Source organism: Mirounga leonina, unplaced genomic scaffold (assembly GCF_011800145.1).
Source record: "Mirounga leonina isolate KUSES-001 unplaced genomic scaffold, KU_Mleo_1.0 Mir_126, whole genome shotgun sequence".
Taxonomy (NCBI): domain Eukaryota; kingdom Metazoa; phylum Chordata; class Mammalia; order Carnivora; family Phocidae; genus Mirounga; species Mirounga leonina.
The window spans coordinates 17,049,841-17,070,261 of record NW_023270314.1 but is presented as its reverse complement, the minus strand read 5'-3'; the positions used below and the strand labels follow the sequence as shown (position 1 = coordinate 17,070,261).

Below are 20,421 nucleotides of genomic sequence, written 5' to 3'. Positions count from 1 at the left end.
AAATAAACTAATAAAATCTTTAAAAAAAAAAAAGAAGTCCATTTTGGTCCTAAATCCAAACCATAGTTTCTAATCTAACTTTATACCTGCTGTAACGTTATTTTCATCCCAGGCACTGGTGTTTATGTTTTTCATTGTTCAGAAAACTCAAAGGAAAAAAGGTATAAAATTAGTTTTCTTCTTCAGTCCCCCATAAGCAACATCCTTCCCTTTTCCTAGGCTAGAAAGCAGTGCATTTTTAATTTTTTAAAAATTTCACTCCGCTTCACCCTCTAAAACTGCCATCAGTTTTTGTTAAATCGTTTTGTTGCAGCGTCTCTCAGATGTGCCTCGTTTTCATTTTCGCAGTCCCTCCCCTAGTGTCTGTCCTCCTACCGTAGTTTGAGTTCTACAGTGGCCTCCTGTCTGCTTCTCCTCACCCCTCCACCACCCCCCGCCCCCATCTACGTGCTGTGACCAGCTTCCACCCAATATTTATCATGCTACTCCCCTTGCTAAAGACCTTACCTACTGCCTTGGGTCCAGTTCAAGGCCCTTCACAATAATTAGCTTTATTATAGCTCATAGCCCTTCGAGCTAATCTTCCAAACTCAGTGACCCCAGAAGGCAAATTTTACTGCACACCAGACTCACTCCTGCCTCCTCCTTTTCTCTTGTTCTACTTATCTTGTCCTTCTTCTTCACAGTATATAGTTCTCTCTCCCTTTTCGGAATTCCCCTAGTCTCTTAGGAAGCAGGAATCACAGGGTTTATGGCTGATGATTCCTTCGCTAGTCTCACATTCCAGCTTGCCCAAAAATTCTAATTCTTTTGAGGACATGTTCCCTAGTTTTTGGCTCAGTAAACACGACTGGACTCATGATCTCTATGTAAAGAGCCGGTGAAATCTTGTGGTCTTGATGGAATTGGAAAAGGATCAAGGAGCAAATATTTGTTATGCCAGGTTCTGGCTAAGAACTTTATATATGTCATTTAACTTGTCCTGTTAAGTTTCTGGGTATAACATTCCTACTGTCCTCTTTTTATTGAAGAGGAAGCCGAGATTTAGGTAAAGTAACTTTCTAAAGGTCACCCAGCTAGTAAGTGAAGAGACAGAGCTTGAAGTCAAGACATTGATGACCAGTCTGAGTTTCTAAGTATTGTATCAAACCACCTCCTAAGATATTTTTGAGGGGTCTAGGGAATTTTTAAACAAGTTTTTCCTCCTCTACCACCCAAAGCTATTTACTGTTACTATTTTATTAAATTTCCTTCACGTGTATATTTGTATACCAATGCATATACCTTTTTACTAACTTACAATCACGCTCTTTGTATATATAATCATATTCTGTTTCACTTAATATAGTACAGCTTTTTCCCATGTCATTATGCACGAATATTGTTTTTTATGAATTATAGAAAGCACACAGTACAATAAAACATGCTCTTTCCCAAAGTGGGACTCTGGCTTGGGGTATGAAAAGCTACCAAGAGGACTTTAAATGTTAAGATGTCCACAATGAGATCTTAAATAATGTTGATGTTTCCAACAGGGGAGGTCCAAAAAAAAGAGTCATTCTCTCTTAATACGGATGTGCATACTGGGAATTCCTAAGTGGAAAGCCTACCAGAACCTGATGGGGAAGGAGGACTAGCACTTCCTGACCATCTCTGGCCACCTACCAGACCCTGTGCCAGACAGTTCCACACATGTTCTTCTGATTCTCCTAGCACCTTGTGAATACAGGCGTTTTCACCTCACCTGAGGGAAGGGAAAGGCAGGCTAACAGTGCAGGCCACATGGGCATTGAGATACTGGAGTCCAAGGTCTTCCTTCTCTTAGAGAAGGTCGTTTCAAACGAAAGAAAATAGATGAAGAAAAGCAAAAATGAGCTGAATGAGTCAGGCTGAAATTACAAAAAAACCAAAACAGCTGATAGGAATCTTCAACACCAAGGAAAGGAACAACGAAGCCGAGAGAAAACGGGGCTCCTTGTGGTTCCGTCTGGCAGGGCCGAGAGGAGGGGATGCGGAGTTGAGGAAGGGCTTGGCTTTGCAAAGTAGTTCCCACAAAGAAAGAGACCTCGTTCTTCCAAGAGCCCGAAAGGGGGCTAACGGCAGCCTTGGAGTGCAGGCCGGAGAGCAACTACCACGAAGAGGAACCCTAGCTCTAGGGAGGGCCTGTTACAGGTCAGAAAGGGGCAAGGAGCAGAGAACATCTGGAGGTGTAGGCTGCAGGCCTGTGCCAAGGTGTCTGAGTAACACAGCAGGAAGTGTGCTAGATTGCGGCGGGGAGAAGAAATGCTGGAAAAGGAGGAGAGTCTGGGCTCAGTGCCTGACTTCCCTGATCCTTTCCTTCTCCGCTTGAACTCTTTCGGGAGAGTATAAGAAAGGTGACTGTTGATGCGCTTCACTGAGCAAGGAAATGGGAGACCGGGCTGAGGCTCTTTCTCTTATGTGGGGAGAAGCTGCGTCTCACACCGTGACCCGGGGAAAACACGGTGCTGTGGACCTGACGAGAGTCAGAACGCCTCCACATTCGATGGTCAGGCCAACCGCTTGGCTGGCGGGGGGCCCCTTGTGGAATTCAGTTCTTGGCCAGAAACCCCTGCCTTAGACCTTGGAAGATAGGAGGGAGGCTCAGCAAACCTGGCGGCTGCTCTTTGGGTTTGGCAAACTCGAGATTTTTCCAGTGCCTTGTGTTCAGCGAAACCGAAAATGTGTTTGGCTAGAAACCCTTCTCTAATTTTTAAACCCCTGAGCATTTTTTTACGTAAATTTGATACACATGTTTTTGTCTTATTTTTATTTAGCTCATCAAATCGAATTAGGAGCTACAATGATGAAGGGAACAATGCTGATTTCCAAGAAGATTCTGGAGCCTTTTTTTTCTTAGAACTAAATCGCATTTTTCTTCCCAACTGTTAAAATTACCAGACTGAGCTGGATTTGAAATTTAGAACCCAAATGTGAAATAAAGATCCATGCTTGGCAAAGAGGAGGCATAGCAGGGGAATGTTCTTAGGAAGTCACAGTTAGAAAGGCAGGGCAGGCGTGGGGTTGGGGGTGAGGGGATGCAGGCAGGAAAGGGGGTAGTTATTCTTCATTGGATGGTTTGGAGAAATTTACCTGGCTTTCCGAGTTCCCCCAGAAAGACCTGCTCGCCACGTCTCTGGTGTCGGACTTTATCATCAGCACCCAAGGAAGAGGAGTTTCTACCCTAAGATTGGGGATGAGGGGGGTCTCCTGTACCTCTCCACAGTAGCCAATTCCAACTGCCCCTCCTCTTCTCTCTAACTGCTCCCCCCCACCACCGCTTCTGGCTAAGCCCGCTCCATCTGGAAGCATTTAAAATGTACAACAATTTTAATCTCGTGCAAAGGAATCTTCGGGTCTACCCTACATACCCATTAAGCTAAATTATACGTGCACAATCTTATTTTGCACAATTCTGTCTGGCCTAGGTTGGCACACACCAAAGGCTATTACTGTCTTTCCCAATTACTTTTTCCACCACGCCATCATTTTCTACGACTTTAGTCCGAGGCCAGCAGTATTTCTCTGAGAAACTCGAGCCACTGAGGTCCCAAGACAAAGATCCTCTTCAGAGCCCCTCGAACCTATACTCAAAGGGTCCCTTAGACACTGTCCAAAGACATTTCTTTGAACTCAGCTACTCTCTCCTACAGACCCTGATCAAATTAGATAGACCTAGGGGCGCCTGGGTGGCTCAGTCATTGAGCATCTGCCTTCAGCTCAGGTCATGGTCCTGGGGTCCTGGGATCGAGCCCCGTGTCGGGCCCCCTGCTCCACGGGAGGCCTGCTTCTCCCTCTCCACTCCCCCTGCTTGTGTTCCCTCTCACACTGTGTCTCTCGCTGTCAAATAAATAAATAAAATCTTAAAAAAAAAATCAGACCTGGGTACAAGTACCATCTTGTTATTTCATAACTGTTCAACCTTGGGGGAATTATTTCACTTGAGTCTCAGTTTCCCAATTTGCAAAATGGGTATAATAGGCATATGGACCTAAAAAAGAAAAAATAGGCATATGGACCTCCTAAGGTTGTTGTGAGGATCAGATGAGATACTATGTATAATAAATACTGTAAGTTGTCTGGCCCAGACTAAGCAGTTAATAAACATTACTTGTTATTATAAAAACTACACCTTATTGAACTCTACACCTTCTCTAAGAGCACTTACATTTTTCCACAGGTGGCCCGTTTCCTTTTAAACACCCTGCCCACCTGTCCAGTCCCTCACCAAAACTGAACCAACCAACCCAATTCCCTGCGAACCAGCATCACTCTACACAGATGACGTAAGGTTTCTGATCAACCAACTGGGCTTTCTCATCAGTCCCCAGGGAGTCTCCCATGCATGCCCAAGTTTTAAACCTACAGTCTCTTCTTTGGAGCCCTGGCAATTGAGCAATTAGAAGATCTAAAATCTAACTGTGCAGAAATCATTCCCCTTCAAACCAAACCACACCTCTTTTCACTTTATATCGAAAGCATAGGTGTGTGTGGAAGGAGATGAGAAGGTTTTCACTCTGCTTTAAGAAGCAAAATGTTAATTAGTGCTTTCCGAGGACCACCCCCTCTCCAAGAACATGAGTCACACTTCATCTGTCCCTTTTGCAAAGTAGAAAGATGATGGCACCATTTAATATGTCTAATAAATGCCTCTCTCTCAAGGGTGGAAAATATAGAGTCCATGAGCCTAGTATTTATTGCTTTCCTCTGGCCAAAAGTAGTTTCAGCAGTAATTCATGGATCCTGAGGTTGGCCAGAATAGAGGGATCAGGGATCCACAAGCTTCTGGGGCACCTTGGACACTTCATGTAGTATTGGTCCTTGTCATGCAGAACTGCTGTGAAGGCTAAAAGAGAGACATCTACAGGCTCTGATGAATGGCAATTTTTATTTCCACCAGGCTGATCTCATTTGAAATGCTGGGTGATATCAGGAAAGGTGTGTGCCTTCCATGCCTTCTATATACTAGAGATTCCCCCTCTGTGACTTCCCAACCTCTTGTGGCTACTTGTAATTTGAATGCCAGCCTCAGCAATACAAACTCTAGAAGAACCAACCCCCTGCTCACAGCCCTGCCAAATGGGTGGGCCTAGGTGGCTGTTTGTGCCCACCGAGGGCTCTGGAGTAGACAAGCCAAAGGGGCAATTTATGGGCTGGGAAGTCACTTGTGGCCTGGTATAAAAAGGGAGTTGGACCAATGAGATTGCTCTCTGGTCATCAGGAATCGGGAGAGTGAGAAACTGGGTTGACTGGTAGCAGATACATATGGAACATGACTGGCCACATAAGGGCAGAACACCCTCATGAAGGTGACAGACTCCCACTGCTGGGGCTCTCTGGAGGTGGTCTTGATTCCAGAAGCACCCTCCCATAAAGACTGGCTGTTAAGGGTTCTCCTTGTGTACACCATAAACAGCTCTTCTAATATTATTATAACAAGCACCTCCTCTTTTGAGTTAGCTTGAGTGGGTTTTGGTTTCCTCCAACAAAAAGAGTCTTCAATAAAACAGCATCTACCCTTGGGAAGAACATGCAGATGGAGCTATATTTAAACATCCTGGGCATTTCCGGTGCAAGGCATTGCTCTAACAGGTAATTACACAGAACGCGAACACCATTGGTTCCTGACGCACCTCTCCCTTCTATTGTAAGAACTGGAAAAGTTAAAGCTCCCTCCCTCAACCTTCCTTGCAGCTGGGGGAGGTCATGTGACACGGCCCTGGCCAATGAGACGCAAGTGAAGAACTGCTGGGGACAGAGGGGCTGCCTGCTTCCTCCTTCCCGCCCCGCGTGAAGATGCTATGCCACCATCTTGCAACCACGAAGGGAAAGGCAGCGAAGCTGAGATGCCAGTCCTGGCACACTGGAGGGGTTGCACCAACACCAGCTACCACCAAGTTCCAGCCTCCTCAACAGGTGGGAAAAAAAAAAAAAAAGACCCTTAACCTACTGTGACTTAGATTTCTCTACAACATAGAAGCAAAACGTTTTCTAAAGATACACCCTGAAACAGAACTAGATAGTTTCCCATATCATAAGAAACATCTGTTGTTGGCTTTTTTTAACGTTAGTTTTAGGTGAGAAAAAAATTTTTTAACCAAAAAGATGACAACTTGTTTTCCAATTAACTTCTCTAAACATCAGCTGAATGATATAAGTTGTACAGACGATTAAAATCGAAGAGGGGATAAGGTATATACACGAACAACTCTGCGGTAAGGCAGAAAGTGGAAGGCAGTAAAAGGCAGCTGCTTTACACGGATCTGTAGGGAGACCTTACTTCTGGTCGGGGAAGGGAGAAATCAGGGAAGTCTCCACAGCAGACTCGGGACGTTTGGAGATAGGGAGGAAAGGCATTCCAGTCAGAAGGAAGAGTCTAAGCAACTCTGGGAAACTGAAGGTCATGCACAGGAAGGACACAGCAAGTTCTTTCTGGCTAGTTCGGGGGAACAGAGATCAGATTTTTGGTCTAGAAAGACAGACAAAATTATAACACGCCTCAAATGCCAACCAAAGGAGTCTGGGCTTTATTCTCATAGGCACGGGGTATGGTTGACGGTTTCGGAGCTAACAGGAGTCAGAGTACCTGTTTGGGAACATTTGTCCGATGACAAAATGTGGGATGGACTGAGGAGGCAGGAATGCCACTAGGGGCTGTGCAGCTAGTCAGGCGGGAAGTGGGGAGTGTAGGAACCAGGACATTCAAAGGGAGAATGGAGTGGGAAAAAGGACCACCGCACAAGTACCCGTGACACAAGCTGGCTACTGTCTGCATCTGGGGTGCGAGTCCCGGGAGGAATCATGTAGACAGTATTTTATTGCACAAAACAGAAACAAAAACCTCATGTGGTACCTCTGGAGCTGAAGACAGGAATGGTTTTATGTAGATGTTGGAGTCATGCACCTTCAGGTCATGGTCCCCAAGTCCCCTGGTCACTCCAATTGTTGCCATTACTCGGGCCTAGGGGTATAAGCAGAGGACCATCAGAAAGACACATACAGAGAAAGCATTCCCGTCACAACGTAGCTGCTGCAGGCGGAGAGAGAAGCATTCATTTTCCAATTCCTTCTGTCCCTCTCCATGCCCCTTGCTACTAACTTATGTGGGTAGCTGTTTCCAAGGAAAGGCTCACCAAGATCACTTATGTACTTAAGGAGTGGTTTTTCTACCAATTATCCTAAGTTTAATGGGTTGCTGCTGTCTCTTTTCAGCGTTCTTTTGTAGAGACTAGAAGGAAGGGTATCCAGGAAACTAAATCCAACACGTGTGATGTCTACACCTCCTGAAATCAGTTCAAATCAAATCCAACATGATCTGTCCACCCATCCAACCGTCTGTCTGTGATGCACCCACCCTACAAGAACCTGTTGAACACACCAGCCATGTCTCCTGTTCCTGGGAGGCACTAGTGAGAGATGTAAAAAAAAAAAAAAAAGTGAGCGGCAGCTCCCACCCTCCCAAAGCTCACAGAGGGCACTTCATAGCTAGAGGAAAGAAACTCTTTGCAACTCTGTAACCCGGCCTGCTAACATCCCCACAAATTCCCTCTGGGTGGAAAGGAACAAAATGTCACTTTGTTATAACTACACAGAGACCTCAGGGTTGAGACCTCACCACCTGTGCTTTCTCTACACAGTTTAGTTTTCCCAGTGCTTTAAGGAAACAATACTATTATACTAATGCCTACACAGTCAGCCTAAATAGGTCCCGGGATGCCACAGATTTGACTTAGCCAAACATTTACTGAGCACCTACTATGTGCAGAAATCATGCCTAGACAAATGTCTAAGGACTTGTCCTTAATATAAAGGAACTTGTGAAGGGAGATAAGACATGTAAAATATGGCCAAGTGTGGAAAGACACAAGCGCCATGGGTTAGAGGAGTTCAGAGGAGGTAAAAATTCTGCTGAGAAAGTCTCCCGGAGGTGGTGGCATGACATTTTTGTGCAGAAGGATGGGCAGCATTGAGCCAGGTAAGCACAGAGGGATGAAGTGAAAGTCTTTCTTGGTAGAATGGAGCCCAATGGCCTAACACTTCGATCATCAGTAACATATCCGGTGTAGGGTCATGGTGCCAAGACTCGGGCTTGACTCCTCACTCTACTGTCTGGGTAATGAGGGTAACTTATAAACGCGAAGAAACATGACAGTCCAAAACATTACCAGCATTTTCATCCTGTTTTCCCAAAAAGGCTATGGATTTTGGAGCTGGTTTCAGATCAGAAGATGGGCAGTTTGCATTAAAGTGGAAATGAAACCATGACATATTTTTTTAAAGGCAAGAATCAAAGGGGGTAAAATGCAGGCATGTGATATGAAGCCTGGGGACCTCTGGTCAGGCAGGCTGCAGAAACTCTCTGCTCTGCTGGGGAGCTACACTGACTCCCTACTGGCTAAGAAGTGTTCAACTCTAAGTGTGAAAATCCTGAGTCCCTTGCGGCCCTTCTGCTCTCCCCACTGCAATGGCAGCTTCTCTGGCTGGAAAAGCACAGGTGGGCGTTTTCATCTAAAGAAATCTGATGTTTCTGCTAGTTACTGAACTTGTTTACAGAGTATGTAGGTGTTACCCACACAAATCCTTAAAAGCATTGGCAGGAATAAAATGAGAAGTTATGGCTATGAAAGTCTTCCGAAACTTCTGGGTAGGTGTATGCAGACGGGAAAGAGAAACCCCCTGCAAAGGATCTAGATAGAACTGACGTGTCGCAGTTGTAAAGACTTCGCAAGAAATCATGGATCCCCGACAGGGATCTTGCGCTTCTTCACTAATGGAGCAAGCCTGGAACAGACTGGAGCCACAGTGGCTTTTAAATAGGCCATCAGGTACGATGACAGAACTTGCCAGTCGCCTATCACAGAAGTGTCAAGCCCTAATTAACTGAAATGCTTGAAGAACATGATGTCCCGGTGAAATAAACATCTGAACTGGGGAAGCCCCTGGCTCCTTTAAATCTTATTCTGATCATCTTCTAAGAACACGTTAGTCCATTTTCCTCTGGTATGGGAGAAAGTATACTGTACGTAACTGAAAAGTGTATTTAATACTGATGTCTTTATTGAAGGCCAGCTGTGTGTCAGGTACCAGGCTGGGCAGGTGCATGGGATACAAAGGTAACAGGAGGTGGCTCTGAGCTTCCTGGAACTCCCTGGGTATAGGAGGGTAATACTGAGAATCTCAGCCCCACAAAGCACCACAGCTGTAGGCATAGGTCATTGGGCTGAGAGATGGGCATTAACGGTACCCATCATCCTGACAGGCCCACGCAACACTGTCAGGAAAAGAGTCCCTTCCTGTTGTGATTCTCAATCAGGAATGGTGAGATAGAAGATGGCCCATTTCCATGAACAGGGCAAGTTCGTTTGAAAAATGATCCCTCTGTGAATCAGATGTTTGTATTTCATTCCCTCCACAGAATGTCTCCTTCCGCTGAAATCACTGCTACACTGAGCCTAAACCTAAACCCGTGTGCTCTCCCACACATGTATGTTCAGAGGTGCATGCACGCACACACACACACGCTCAAGTTCTGTCCATAAAGGCATCCTTCAGTTTTATTATGAGTCACTTCTTCCTCCAAAAAACTATGAAATATTGGAAAAAATTCAGTTGAAGATTCTTCTTAATGCGAGCACATTTTTCACTTCTAATTGGAGCTCTCAGCCCAGAGTTGAAGTGTACTCGTGTTCGGAGGAAGAATGCAATGACTCAGAGCTGTTTGTTCTTACTGGTAAACAGTTTCAAAGCTTCCCCTCTCCAGTCCAGGATGGCCATTTCCTCCAGCCTCCGCTCCCAGACCAAGACAAACAGCCTTCCCGTGCTCCACAGCGTGCCTGCTGCTTAGGGTGTGGTTCTGACTGGGGCTCTGGGAGCTTGTGACGAGCTATCTTTGCTAGCTCGGCCCGGGCTCTGGTGCACGGGATCCTCCAGCTTCCTCACAGTGAAGCTTTGGATCCCCTTGCCTGGGGCAAGCGGAGAAGCACCCTTGCAGAGTCTGAACTTCCGTGGTGGAGCGTGAGAGTTCCAGAAACCGGGAGACGGCCGTGGCTCCACATCTCCCACCACCCCTGGCCAGCTGTGTGACTCTGCAGGAGCCGATTTCGCCTCAGAGTCTCAGCGGCCTCGTCTGCCAAACGGACCTAGTACCGCTGGCCCTGCCTGCCTCATGGCTTGTCAGAAACACAGGGAGATGACATACGCGCATGGGGTCATGGTTAAACGCTGTAAAAAGTTATTCAGATGGATTGGAGAAATGGAGTGTTATTTTCACAAAATGGACTTTCGTCCCTTGTGCTCACCACTCACCTCCCCCTCCCCCAACCCCCACCACTCCTCGGACCCTCAAGACAGGAGGCCTGAAGGATGATGGAAGGGGAGAGTCTTTTAAGCTGTCAGGGCTATAAAATGCCAGGCTGCGGAGTGGGGCACAGAGACTGCCCAGGGCGGTGCGGGGCCAGAGCCTGCTTCTCTCGGTCCGGGGGGAGTGCACATGCCTACCTTCTTGCCTTCTCCATATATAAGGGGAAACTTCAAGTCATCATCCTCAATGGTTTTGTATGCCCTGTAGGGGGATAAACAACATTTTAAAAAAAAAGGTTTGCACTCAATTAGTGACCCGCTGCCCTGACACAGGCGGCTAGGTACTTCATTCTCCCGGATGCTCCATCACCCGGCACGCTGCCAAACTCCCCGTGCACAGACTTATTCTCCTTCCAGAACTATGTGGGTACACATAACTAACAAACCAGAAGCTATCGACTCTGTATTTGCTTGCAGAGGGAGAAAATGGGGGGGGTATACTCATAATTAGCAAGAAGGGGGGAGGTGGGTTTTGTCCTTAGCATTTAGGGCCTGTGTGCTTAGAAGTGGCCTGGCAGCAGCAACAAGGGTCTTGTCATTAATCCAAAGCTGAAAAACAGCAGAGCTCAGAGACGGATGGAGAGTGAGTGAAACTGCTCCCCCAGCCAGTTCTGACCTTCAGGGGTTGTTTACACCAAAGCAGCCTCGTCCTGGGATGGCTGGAGAAAGAACATTTAGAGCCTGTTTGACCTCGGTGCGATAGTCAAGGTTGGCAGAAAATTCTTTGTTTCACCATAGATATTAAATGGCCATTCAACACACAGAAAGAAAATCCAGTTTATGGTTCAATGGTTTGTTCTAGACACGGTTGTCCGGATGCCACTGCATAAGCAGAGGCTGGTCAGGCTAACACAGGAGAGAAAATGAAGTCTACATCTTGCCATTTTGCTCATAAAAAGTTAAAATAACAAACAAGCAGCAGAGGAACAAGGCACCTGATTACTAACTGTACCACCCTGGGCAAGGAGCTCTACCTTTTTTGGTCTCAGTTTCCTTATTTGTAAAATGAGGATAATCACATAGGAAGTAAAGAGCTTAGCACAGAGCCTGGCACATGGGAAGTATTCATTTAGTGGTAGCTACTACTACTATTTAATAGATAACGAATACTTGGCACACCAGCTCCCCTTTCTGCAAAATGGGGACAGCACTGCCTATTCACCACCTCAGAGAAGTATTAGGGACACCAGGTAAAAACTGGGGTAGGGTCTACAAGGTGAGGTGCTAGAAACAAGTTGCTTCTCTAAAATAATGTCTGCTGAGTGCATGAAGAAAACTAATTTGTGAAATGGGCTCCCAATCTTGGATATATATATAGGCAACTTGGGAGTGAACCTGAAATCAAATATCCGGAAGCTCTGGATATACAAAAGAATGCAATCTAATTCAAAGAGAGTTCAACCCCAAAGCTAACACAGGGACACCCTTATTTTCTGGGAAATTATTGAGGTAAGTTGTTCCTTCCTAAGGGGTCAGTGAAGATCCAGTGAAGGGCTCCTGTTCAGCCCTGGGCATACAGGTGAGCCTCTCTGGACCTCAGGATCCTCATTAATCAGAGACAGGAAAACTGAGGCTTACTCACAGGGTTGAGGATTAAGATTCTTTAGCACGGTGCCCGGCACACGCTGAGAGCATGATAAATGCAAGTTGCTGTTACTGCCATCAAGTGGATTCAATTTTCTAGGATTCATCTAGGATTCAATTCATCTAGGATTCAATTTTCAAAAAAAGAACTGTACTATTTCCTTTCCCCAAATCTACCCAATTAACACGAGATGGAAATAGCTACTTTGATGTTTTTATAGTCACATGAACTATTTAAAATGCTATGGTATATAAGTCATTTGGGGAACAAATAGAGCTATTATTAGAATACACTCAGCTTGGGGAATGAATGAATTCTTAAACCAGTGGTTTCTCAATCCTGGCTGCATATGGAAGCACCTGGGAGAGCTTTTAAAAATCCTGATGCCCAGGTCACAGCTCAGAACAATTAAATCTGAACCTCTGGGGGTGATAGCCAGGCACTGGGATTTTTTTTTTTTTAAGCTACTTTGTGCAGTCAAATTTGTGATTACATTATGCAGTCAAAATTGAGAACAATCACTATAGACCAAGTGTCATTTGCTAATATTCAAAATCAGCTGATCAATTAGCTTGATCCTAAAGATGACACTGTGTGGCTCAAGGGACAGGAAGGAAATGGACTGAGAAAGGCTCTGAAGTGGGTGTGACCAGGGCTTGAGAACGGTGGACAGGGATGTGTGGAGAGGAGAGGCCAGACTCAGACAGAGAAGAGGTCACAGTGGGGACAAGACCAGGAAAGGGACTGGGGCCTGAAGACCAAGGCATAGGAGTCGGAGATTAAATGGGAGGCAGAAGGCAACAACTCCAGCACCAGTGACTGGAAATTATTTAAGCTCAGGAGAGATGGGCTACGAGCACTCTTAACAGGCTTGAAAAGGCAGCCAGAAAGCTGTTCTCAGATCCTCCGGAAGCCCAGGCAAGAATTCTCTCACGGCAGAGACCTTCAGGAACATGAAGTCGGTGTTACCACAGCTCTGAAAGACCAACCCTCACCTTGGAGTTGTCACCTACAGGGTCCAGTGCAAATTCTAATATTTTAGTTGTTATTTTTTCATCTTCGAAAACAACAAAAATATTAAAAATAGAAATGACAACTTTGAAAAGGTTTCTTCTGTTCCTGCCATTGTTGGTTTCCAATCATGTAAGAGCCCTCTCCCTTGCTGTCACCAACAAATGACAAGGGTGAATAACTATTAACAAAGAAGTTCAACATACTCTCCCCACCGCACCCCAGTCTTTCTGGGTCCTAAGCACAGGTATCATATATAAAGGCAGGTGGATTTCCTTTCACAATTAAGGTCTGGCATAAAAAAGAATAAAACACTCAAGAGTTCAAACTGGTAACTTCATTAAAGTCTACATAAATGAGCTAAAACCACAACAACACCTCTGACTCACCGAACACTGACATGCCACACGCCGGGCTTGGTGCTGGCTTACTGTGTCTCAAAATGTCTCCCAGGTTCTGCAATGTCCCACTGGACAGATGAGAAGACTGAGGCTCAGAGAGGTTAAGTAACTTTCCCAGGCTCACACAGCATCTTGGTGGCCTGAAGCTAGCCTCAAACCTTCCCAGAAAACACACCAAAGAAAGGGGACATCCGGGCTCAGCTCTGGCGATCTCTCATTCTAGTTGAAAAATTTGCAATGAGACCATTGTTGTCTGCCTGTCAGTGGGAGAAAGGCAGGCACCGGACGAAGAAAAGGTGTCTTTGGCCAACGAGGAAAGGGAATTTTCTGCGTGAGCAAAAGAACAAAAGGTGACCATGTGGGGACAAACCAGCGGCTATCTTCCCCAGGGAAGATGGCGGGAAGTGAGGGAAGCACCCCTGTGCACTCACTAGTCATTTCATCATGGCCGCAGAGCCCACCAGAGCCCTCTCCCATGGACAGCGGGCCTCCCACAAACATGTGTTTGCAGTTTAGAGGGCCACCCCTGTTCCTACCCATTGGAAAGGCTTATCTGCTGTTCTAATTGCATTACAGTCCATGCCCAGGATTTAGGCTTGGCTCTACCCTTCCAGCTCAGCCTTGGCTGCAGCCTTCTCGGCTGGGGGATGCAAGAGAAGGACAATGGTTTGCAGTTGGAGCTCCAAGAGAGGGAGTTACTTGGGACCTATGATTCATAGAAAATATCTCTTCCTTCATATCAGATCCCATGATTTCACAAATCCTGATTCAATTTAAGAACACCAAGAATCAATTACTCACTAGTTTTTACAATAATGTAACTGACCAGAGATCATATTCAAATAATTACTTGTTACAAGAAAGCAAAACTGAGGGCGCCTGGGTGGCTCAGTTGGTTAAGCGACTGCCTTCGGCTCAGGTCATGATCCCAGGGTCCTGGGATCGAGTCCCACATTGGGCTCCCGGCTCAGCGGGGAGCCTGCTTCTCCCTCTGACCCTCTCCTCTCTCATGCTGTTTCTCTCTCACTCGCTCTCTAATAAATAAATAAATAAAATCTTAAAAAAAAAAAAAGCAAAACTGAAAGGCTTAGGAAAGATTTTCAGAGTAACCCTTATTTTGGGTCAATCCTTAATGAATATTTATGAGGCCAATTGACGGAAGGATGAGAAAAAAAAAAAATCGAGGCTTAAAAAGGGCTCAATTAAAGGGGCTTTCCCTAAGTGGAGGCAAGTTTCATTAAGCAAAGAAGTTTCCATTAAACATTTTCTGAAAAGTAATGGTTTCCCTTGCAATGTGGATTTTGCAAAGCTGAAAAGACAAGGAAAAGGCACCATTGGTCTAGACCTATCGGAAGGAAAACCTCAGCACTGAGAGAGACTGAGAGGCCAAGTCGGCTGTGTCCCAAGTGTGGGAGTCCCTCCTATACCAACATGCCTCATATGGGTCCCCGGCTTCTGTTGTGCAATGGACTGCTCTCGACAGTCACTGTCCTGGGAGCTCTGCAGCACGCAGCATCAGCTGATTCCACTGGAGAACAGCCCTGGGAAATTCTTTCTTAAACCCCTCAGTCAGCCATTGGCATATTTCAAAGTCCTCTGACTCCTAAGGCAAGAGGAAGGCCCTGACTGCTCCCATTTCACTCGCCCTTCCAGACCGAGGCTTGCTGCCACCGAGTCGGTCCCGCTACCTGCTCACACAGGTCTGGATGCTCTGCCATCCTCCCTGATGACTTCCGCCTAGGTTCACAGGTGGCTTCCCACTCTTTCCCCTGTGGTTATTCTCAGTACTTTTAGATGTGTGGGTGATGCTTCTGGAATCCTGACTTTGTCACTCCCAACCTACTTCCCCATGACCTTCCTTATGGCTCCCCAGCTTCCCGGTCACGTGGGCTGCACCAAGCACATCCTCTCCTTGGAGGCTCCCACTGCGAGCCGTCCCTCTTCTCTCACCGGCTTGCCGGGGCTCCCAGGCACGTCCCCTCCTCGGTCCCAGCACTGCACCTCCCTCCTGCCCGCCATACACATTCATCAGCCAGCCTCCGCTTGGGCAGTTCTTTTGAATACTTCCCTTGTTGGCAGCCTAGGCTTCCGCATCCACTTGATCTTCTAGTAAGAGGGAAACACAAGAGGAACTGAGGGTTTTGTCTGCCGACATCCTACGCAATACGGTCAGCTCTACCTTCCCAACAGGTCCAGAGCCTTTGCCGCCACCACCGTCTCTTGCCCACACCCTGGCAATGGCCTCACCGGGCCTGCCTGCAATTATCGAGGAGAGCAGACGGTGCCAGGACCAGGGTGATGGCGGTGAAGGTGCTGGAAACTGCTCAGTTTTGTCCTTTATCTCTATTCTCAGAGCAACCAGAGTAATTATTTTAAAATGTCAGAGAGTGTCATTACCCTGCTCGAACCCCCCAATGATTTCCCCATCATACTCTAAATAAAAGCCAAGTAATGAAATGACCTTCTTTAACATCGCTCCCCTCCCCCAAATGTCCTCTTCCCCTCCTCGGTTTTATTTTTGTCCTTGTCATCTACCCCCACCTAACATTTGAAGTATTTTCCTTCCTTGTGTTTATTTTCTCTACTGCCCCTCTGCACCCCATGCCCTGCTTCAGTTCTGAGGACAGAGATGTTCACCTCACCACCTGTGGCATCCCTGGTATTTTAAAGAGGGCCCAACATGTGATGGGTGTCCAAGAAATATTTGACTGTGAGAGCAAATCAATGAACGCCCACGACCTCGGGCAGTGGCTTTATTCTGCCCTTCTGTATTTTCTTGTCCTATACATATTCACAAAACAAAAGCAAAGAGCTTTCTGAGTTTCCCTGCCTGCTCTCTAGGTCTCAGAGGTGCCGCCTGCAGCTGACACTCACCCAACAGCACGTCCCTTGCCTGCCTCTGGTCTTGACTGGCTATGCGCTGCTCTCTGCAGTCTTTTAGACACATTCTCTGAACATTTGAGCTCAAGAGGTCCCTGTACAGCCACACGGATGTCCTTTCACCCTCCTGATGAGCAGCAATTACAGGACTCCTCCAGGATGAACATATCTCGTCCCAGTGTCAGTTCCGTGATTGTTTTCAGAGAGAGGTTTGCCTGTATTTTTGGTCTGGCTGAGCAGCCTACTAGCCAATCTCCCACAACCACTTCTCTCTTTTAATCTGCAATCTTCACTCTTCAGCTTAAAATTCCCCATTGGACAACACGGCCCTCTGTGATCTGATCTTTGCATGCTGCTCTGATCTCTTGTATCCCTCCGCTAGGCTCTCCTAATGCTAGCTTTCTCGCTGTCCCTCTAACATGCCCCGGGGCCCTTCTTCCCCTGGGCCCTCCCATACTGCCTCCTGCACCTCCCTCCCTGACCGCTCTGGGCCATCATGCTGCAGCTCTTCACAGTGCTTCCACAGCACAATCTCAAGCTACCTATTTATTAACTTTATTTACTTCTTTCTAGCCCCCCAGCCCCAGAACATTCGCTCAATGAAGGCAGGGACTTCTGTCTTATTCACTGCGCTATCCTCCTGTCCACAACCACGCAGGCACACTGTGGATGTGAAGCTGATCCGAGCTACGTGGATGAACAGATGAATGAAGGTTAACGCTTTCTCCTCAGCATGCATGCTTCCCGCTAAAGACATAACAAGGTCTTGGCTTCCCCACTCATCTTGCCTTCACAGTAAGCTTTTTTATGGCTGAAATTCAGGGCCTAGTCCAATCAGGGATACCTTGGACTTGTGTGTACCTCTTTACATGAGAATTTTAGGTTCACCTTTATTACCAATATATAGTAGTACACAGTCGTAAAGTTATAAAAAATAGCATTTATGATACTCTTGCCTATTACTTTCTCCTGATGGTTCCTAAGTTCCACCTCCAGAATGGCAGGGGGTTTTTTGTTACATGGTTCTCCAAGGTCTATAGCGTTACCTAGACACATTTCTTCCATATTAACTTGCTAAAGCAAGTCTTCCACTAAGAAAGTTCTTCTGTGCCTTTGCCAGATTTCTCCATTCCCAGCCAGAGTCCCCACTCGGACATCTTAACCCACAGGCCAGCAACCCAAAGTTCACACTTTGGCACCATCCACGTAGATCACTTCCCATGATCTTCTTTCTCTCCCAGATCAGGACCTTTAATTAGAAAGAGGGACAGAAATACCACTCATTTCCCTAAGTCTTTGGTTCCCTTAGCAATACTTCAAAGGCATTTAAGAAGAACGTGACCCCTCTGGGACTGCCTAATCCCAACAATCCATTTGTATGACCCCAATGACACACGCCAGTGAGTCATATTCTTCCACTCGCTAACCCCTCACCATGGCCTGGGATGCCTGTCCTCCCCTGGGAAGCTGTCTTCCTAGATCTTCCCTTCCCTCTGCTGTGGTCTAGTAGAGAACATCAGGCCTAGAGTCAGAGGTTTTGAAGTCACAGCTCTGTCTTCAAGTGAACTAGCTGTGTGACCTTGGCAAAGTCCCTCAACCTCACTGAACGTGGTTCTTCAGCTGGATTCTGCACGAGGTCGCAAGGATTAAATGCAAATATGTCTGAGAAGTCCTTTGTGAAGGATAAGGTGCTATTTAATTCAGCTGTGACCGTAAGGGCCTCGTTCTTTCTTCACTGCTCGCGTATTGCGCAGATAACTGGGGAGCATGGGCCGGAAGACAGCACATCCCCACAGGAAAACTGCTTCTTGCTGAACACCCAAGACACCCCAATTCATTACTGCTGCTAATGATATCAAAGCACAAAGGACAGCGCCTGTGCAACTTTATTCAGAGAAGTCCAGTGTTCTGCTCTAAAGTGACGAATCAGAGACTCAGAAAGATACCTCAGAGCTAATAATCTGCAGGGGATGCTTTGGGGTTGGTCTCAAATAGGCATAAAAGGAGCATTTCCCTCCCCCTCAGCGAGAAGCTGAGTGCCCCTTCTGGGAGGAAGATAAAAGCCACAGGAAGTCTCATTTTGCTCATAGCAAAAACCAAGTTTTAGACAGGGGCACATTCCATAGGGGCTGAGCAGGTTCGGAGGGAGGATGGTGGGCAGAAGTGCCTAGGTCTTTGGTCCCCACTTCTGCTTCCTATGACCAAATCTCAACAAATGCTTGAATCCCAGAAGGCTGGGATGAAACACCACCTGGGCCTGGCTGGTCAGGAGCAGACACATGCCTGGAGCCCAAATGCCACTCATGGCTTTTAAGAGCTTGGCACAACCCCAATTCAGCAATTCATGGAATCCGCAGAGGCTCTCCCCTGCCTCGCTTTTCTCCACACCCACCCTCCCCAGACCTTCCTGGAAAAAGCAACACAGAGCTGGCCATCACCTCATGCTTCCTTTTTCCTGCCAGCCATCTGTATTTCCACAGGAATCAAACCCAAAGCCACAGAGCAGTAAATGAAGGCTGCTTCCTGCTCCTTGAGGAGGCCCTGCAACAGGCAACCCACTCTCCCTCTTCACTGTATGAATATCCATGTGTTTCCTGTAAAGCAACACAAGAATATTTTCTATTTTATTAGATCTTACTCTTATTTTTTAATATCTTCTTTCAAGAGACCCTTTTCCCTGGTTTCCAAGACTCATAGTTAAGAAACCCCCCAGAAATTTCTTAAATTTATCTCTGGATCAAATCTTAATATGCTGGAAAAATGTCACTAAACTGTCGGGGAGGAGGATCTGAGCAAAGCTTAATGAAATCAGGCTCAAGTCAGAGATGTGGAATCAGGATAAGAGGCGGCCGTTGTGGCCTCAGGGTGAGCTGGAAGACACTGAGAAATATCCCGTATCTACCAGGTAGCTTGAGGGTTCAGAAGTATCCTTTAAGATATTTCCGGGCAGAGCCAACATCTCTGTCACGGGCTTGCCATCGTATGGCAGACTTCAGTTATTTGTAAATCTACATTTTGGGGGGCAGGGGTCATATTTTGATGCCTTGAGTTCCTGGATTCTGTGCTAGGAGTCGTCATCAATTGATATCTTGATTACATGATTCCTGGGAAAGTTCCCTCTGGGGCCAAGGCTCTACAAACAAATGCTACCTCATTTTCTCCTTTTAGTCCTTGGAGCATCATTTAAATTATTTTAGGCCTGGAGGCCCTGAGCTATATATATACAAGTTGGCGTTCTTGTGCTAATATAGCACAATAGTCTGGATTCGATCTCAAATAATAAACTTGAATTGTAAAAGCATGATGAATATTTGGTGATACAATTTGGACGTGCCATGCTGCCTAGCTTGCGTATGTCTGGCTGTCTCTGATGAGAGAAACAAATGAAAGGGAGAACCTTCTGGCTATCTCTCCAGAAAACCTTTTTCCTCTGTTCCCTGACATTGCGGTTGCCCTTGAGGAAATCCCCCGATTCACAGACCCACATTCCCTGGGAAAATGCCTACCTCTCCCCTCCCTATCACCAGCATGCCTGAACCAGCTCCTGCCTGGAATTCTGGAAGCAGTAACCGTTCTTCTAATTTGGCCTAAAGACTTCTCTTCCTCACACTAGGTTTGTGGGGGGATAGCACAAGGCATCAGCGCTTGCTCTCACTGCACTAGCCCATGTTCCTGGGTCCTCTGTGATCTGATCTTTGCAAGCTGCTCTGATCTCTTGTATCTCTTAATCCCTACTGGCTTAGAGCAGATCTTGTTAACCTAGCAATATTCACCCTTACCATGTGATACATACTGAGATTTCCTTTTCTCCTTACACTACTTAATTTGTTCAAAATGCTCATCTCCCTACATTAAATTGCTTTCACAACTCACTAATGGGTCCCTACCCACAGCTGAAAATTTGGGTAAAGGAAAAGGACCTGCCCTAGTAGCTCCAAAGCAGGAGCTTAGGTTTTGACCAGATGAGAGCAATGGTCTCTACTAGAATCCTTCATGAATGTTTACTGAGCACGTACTAAGTGCCAGGCCCTAGCGCGGGTGCTGGGAATGTGGAGTTAAATAATATAAATAATATAATATACTATATTATATAATATATAATAATATAATATAATAATAAAAAAATAATAATAATATAAATAAAGTAAAGGTCATCTCTTAACTCAT

The 20,421-nt window shown here is 46.3% G+C and overlaps 1 protein-coding gene across 2 annotated transcripts in view; it reads right to left on the bottom strand.

Moving 5' to 3' along the window:
* The window catches only part of PPM1H (protein phosphatase, Mg2+/Mn2+ dependent 1H), a 244,476-nt gene that overhangs the window by 36,719 nt on the left and 187,336 nt on the right, over positions 1-20,421 (bottom strand). For both annotated transcript variants that reach the window (XM_035002242.1, XM_035002243.1), the window contains exons 7-8: positions 10,516-10,579; positions 6,872-6,979 (exon numbers count right to left, since the gene is read on the bottom strand). In XM_035002242.1, coding sequence (XP_034858133.1) covers positions 6,872-6,979; positions 10,516-10,579 — 172 coding nt within the window. The remainder of the gene's footprint in view (positions 1-6,871; positions 6,980-10,515; positions 10,580-20,421) is intronic.